Source organism: Nicotiana attenuata, unplaced genomic scaffold (genome assembly GCF_001879085.1).
Source record: "Nicotiana attenuata strain UT unplaced genomic scaffold, NIATTr2, whole genome shotgun sequence".
NCBI classification, from domain to species: domain Eukaryota; kingdom Viridiplantae; phylum Streptophyta; class Magnoliopsida; order Solanales; family Solanaceae; genus Nicotiana; species Nicotiana attenuata.
In genome coordinates this window covers 1,001-4,628 of record NW_017690580.1, presented here as the reverse complement: position 1 = coordinate 4,628, position 3,628 = coordinate 1,001, and the positions used below count along the sequence as shown (strand labels likewise).

Sequence of the window (3,628 nt, the reverse complement as noted above, 5' to 3'; positions counted from 1 at the left end):
GATCATGGTGTAGTGATGTTTAATAAGTGATGATGTATTACGGAGCATAATCCTCTTTTAGAAAATAGATGCTACTTAAGAAAATGACAAATTGGATCCAAAACAGTAGATATATAAAGACAAGTAGACAACTAATGATTTTTTTACAGAATTTGCCAAGGTAATGAATTATTTTCTTTTCTAATTAGATACTGCTCTAGTGTGCTATGATATGTTCAAATCTGCTCGTTAAGATTTTCGGCTTTAATATTGCTATAAATAGAGCACCAAAAAAAAACAAAAAAGAACATAATCAAATACCTACTCCAATTCCTTTACCTTTGCTAATTATCCACCACAAAAAGCAAAGCATTTTGATATGGCTTCAAAACCTTTGTCCTTTTTTCTCATTCTCACAATGGTTGGATTTTGTAAGTCCTTACACTCTTGTCTTGAATTTCTGTTTTTTCGAGCTCAGATGTATAACTTGTACATAGGGATAATCTGTTTTTAGCAATTTCGTTTGTTTTTACAGTTCATTCATTTCTTCCTTTTCAATACCTCAAAAATTCCCTCGAAAAAACAAAATTTTGATGAGACAATTATGTCGAGTTGCTTACTTTTAAATCACGGATTATCAAACACTTTTAAGGACAAGATTATGCTACACAAAACCGAACAACATATATTCAACATAACTCTCTAAGGTGAAGTCTTATACATATAATGAATTATTTTTTTTTTTTTTTGTGAACTTTTCAAAAAATTAGCAGGAAGTAGGAAAAACTCAACAGTAATAAGATAATGTCGCTGTAATTCGGGCTTTTGCACGTAGCTCGAATTGTAATATCTTCATCCTGAGACTGTCATTGAGATATATTTTAAGAATTAGTATAATTTTCTGCAGTTTTTTGGCTAAAGGTTGAAGGACGGAATGTTAGCTTTTTGCCTAGCAAGAAAGATGAGGATTGTGGTGAGGTTTGCGGTGTGTCATTCACCCATCTTTGGTTGCAGTTACTGAAATTAACAGGGACAGAAATTAAGAAGAAAATTTGATGTAAAAGTTTGGTTGGTTGCATAATATATTGTAACATGATTCCTTGTTTTCCGATCCATTTCATGTAACTTAGTAGAAGGCATTAATCTATTATACAAAAAACATACTGGTCCTACTTTTAAACTTATGTAACTTGTACGAATTCGAGTTGTGGTTTTACGACTGCAATTCCCTTTGCTTTTCTTTATTTATTTCTTTCGGGTTCCCATTTTGAGGTGTTTGCATGGTATTGGACTAATCCTGTACGATCATATCTTACGGTCAAATGGAATGGTCCTAATGAAATCTTAAAATTGAAGTATTTCTAAGACATTATTTTAATGATTAGTTACTTCCAATTATTTTTTTGAACGGTTAATACTTTTTAAGATTGTCGCACAAATACATCCCCTTAATACATTCATTTTTTATAATGACATGTTTGAAGTACGGAAATTACCATTAGTCAGTTTTTGAATTTAGTTTAATCGGAGCCAATAGAACAGGGGTAGAGCCAGGAGCCAGTTGACATACAACTCTCAAGGAAAGAGTGAGTTTCGTCAGTGAAACAAATTTTGAATATTCAGCAACTATTACACCAGTTAAGCTCGTTTTCCTTCTTATTAATGAAGCGCCCTATTAACTACAAGCTTTTAAGTACATAAGAGAATTACTATCAGAATTAAGAGAAAAGAGTTTTTAATTTTAAATAAACATAAAACAAGTAGAAGAATGAGAGAAGATGAACAAAATCTATTATGTGGAGAAAGTAACCACAAGAACACTTCTGCATCAACCAACAAAATTGAGCCCCCAGACATATATACTTCTCTACTTGAGAAGGATGGAAAAAGTATAAAATTATTTGTCCTAAGAAGGAACTAAGAAAACAAAAATGCAAAGGAGGAAAAGGGAGAGCCACCATATACCAATTCTATACAAGAAGAAAAACTTAAAAGGGATAAATAGGAAGGTGCACTTTGCCACCAATTTTTAACCATATATATTCTACAACCCCTATCTTCCTTTTGTATTACTTCTTTGTGAAAACAATGGTGATTGATCAAAACACCATTTGCCTTTCATCTGAGAGCATTCACAAAAGCTAGCAAGGAGTCTACATCCCTCTTCTCTGTAGGGTACTTAATGGCCTTTGAAGAGTGCTTTGGAAATAAGAGTATTGTAGGGAAGCTGCCAAGCTGCAATTCTTGCTGTGCAAATGCTTTCTGCTCACCATCTGCCCTGAATTTCCCCACCTTCACACCTGAACCAGCCAACTTCTCAGCCAATTCAACATAAGATCCTTCCATTGCCTGGCAAAATTGGCACCAAGGTGCATAAAGAACAACGAGCCAAGGCTCTCTTCGGTCTTCCAATTTTAATAGGTTCTCAACACCAGGCCTACTCAACGTAACTATATCCTTGGTATCAAAAATATCAGCAACAGTAGCAGTACCATTTGTTTGGACAGTACCATTCACACTTTCATCCTTGATGTTGCCCTTGTGCAATCCACACTCCTTCGCCTTGGCATCTTCCCACCACCATCTTCCCTCTCTCTCGTGTTGCCCTGGTAGGACCGGCCTTGTGCAAGGTTCGCATCCAATGGAGACATAACCTTGTGAATGTAATGAGTTAACCGGCACATTCATTGCACGAAGGAAGTTCCAAATATCTTTTCCGTCCACATTAGCCACAGGGTTCCACTTCACCAAGCTACCAGCACCGCCATCCAACCCTTCAAAAGAAGGGTCCACCTGAACAACAGGAATTTCTGATCGAGTTCCAGGGGATTGATCTTTACGTTGCCCTGTGATCCAGGCACGTAAGCCCTTGAGGGCTCTCCTCAGGGGCCTAACCTTCCGTACACGGCAGCACTCTTGGTGGCCGTCTTCATAGAAAGAGAAAAGCCCTTTGGTCCTAACTAAGGCCTGAACCTCAACAGCATCAGGGAACATGTACTCAATGCGAATGCCATAATGCTTTTCCACACTATCAAATAATTGGTAGGTCTCCGGATTCAACCTCCCAGTATCAAGGCTGAAAACTCTGAATGGTCGACCAGTTAAATGTGCATACTCAATCAAAGCTACATCTTCAGCACCACTGTAAAATAAGAAAATCATCAAAGAGCTGCATTAGGGAGAGAATCACTTTGGAATGTCATCATTCTGCTACAAAATAAAAGAGAACAATGGAGCCAACTCCCAAATGAACTTTTGGACAAGTAAAATAGCTCACATATCAGGATAAAGGGCATAATAGTATAATGCTAAAACGGACAACAAATAAAAGAGAGCAATGGAGCCAGCTCAGATGAACTTTTTCACCACAGCATCCATAGCATCAAACAAAACATAGACTGTTCAGCGACAGAGATACAGTTAGCAAATTTGGAAAAGCAAAATGATTTTCCAATGGCATCGATCAATGAGCAATTTATGCAAATCTACCATAACAACGTTCATAATGATAAACTCATGATATAAATATGACTTTCATTCTCAGGCAATTCCATGTACCATGAAAAAAGAACTTTCCATTTGCTTCAAATACTAAAGTTCATCAGTATTCTGTTTGCAACCATTCAAACAATAGAAATAAGCATCATAA

The 3,628-nt window shown here is 36.4% G+C and overlaps 1 protein-coding gene and 1 long non-coding RNA gene across 2 annotated transcripts; one reads left to right on the top strand and one right to left on the bottom strand.

Moving 5' to 3' along the window:
* The first annotated feature begins 314 nt into the window (after positions 1 to 314).
* LOC109222465 lies at positions 315 to 1,159 on the top strand. The gene is made up of 2 exons (XR_002067406.1): positions 315 to 410; positions 887 to 1,159. It is a non-coding gene; the product is annotated as an uncharacterized LOC109222465 (long non-coding RNA).
* Positions 1,160 to 1,748: 589 nt separating this feature from the next.
* LOC109222466 (5'-adenylylsulfate reductase 3, chloroplastic-like) lies at positions 1,749 to 3,332 on the bottom strand. Its single transcript, XM_019386825.1, has one exon. It carries the CDS (start codon positions 3,139 to 3,141, stop codon positions 2,098 to 2,100), a length of 1,044 nt encoding a protein of 347 aa, XP_019242370.1. The 5' UTR covers positions 3,142 to 3,332; the 3' UTR covers positions 1,749 to 2,097.
* Positions 3,333 to 3,628: the final 296 nt, after the last annotated feature.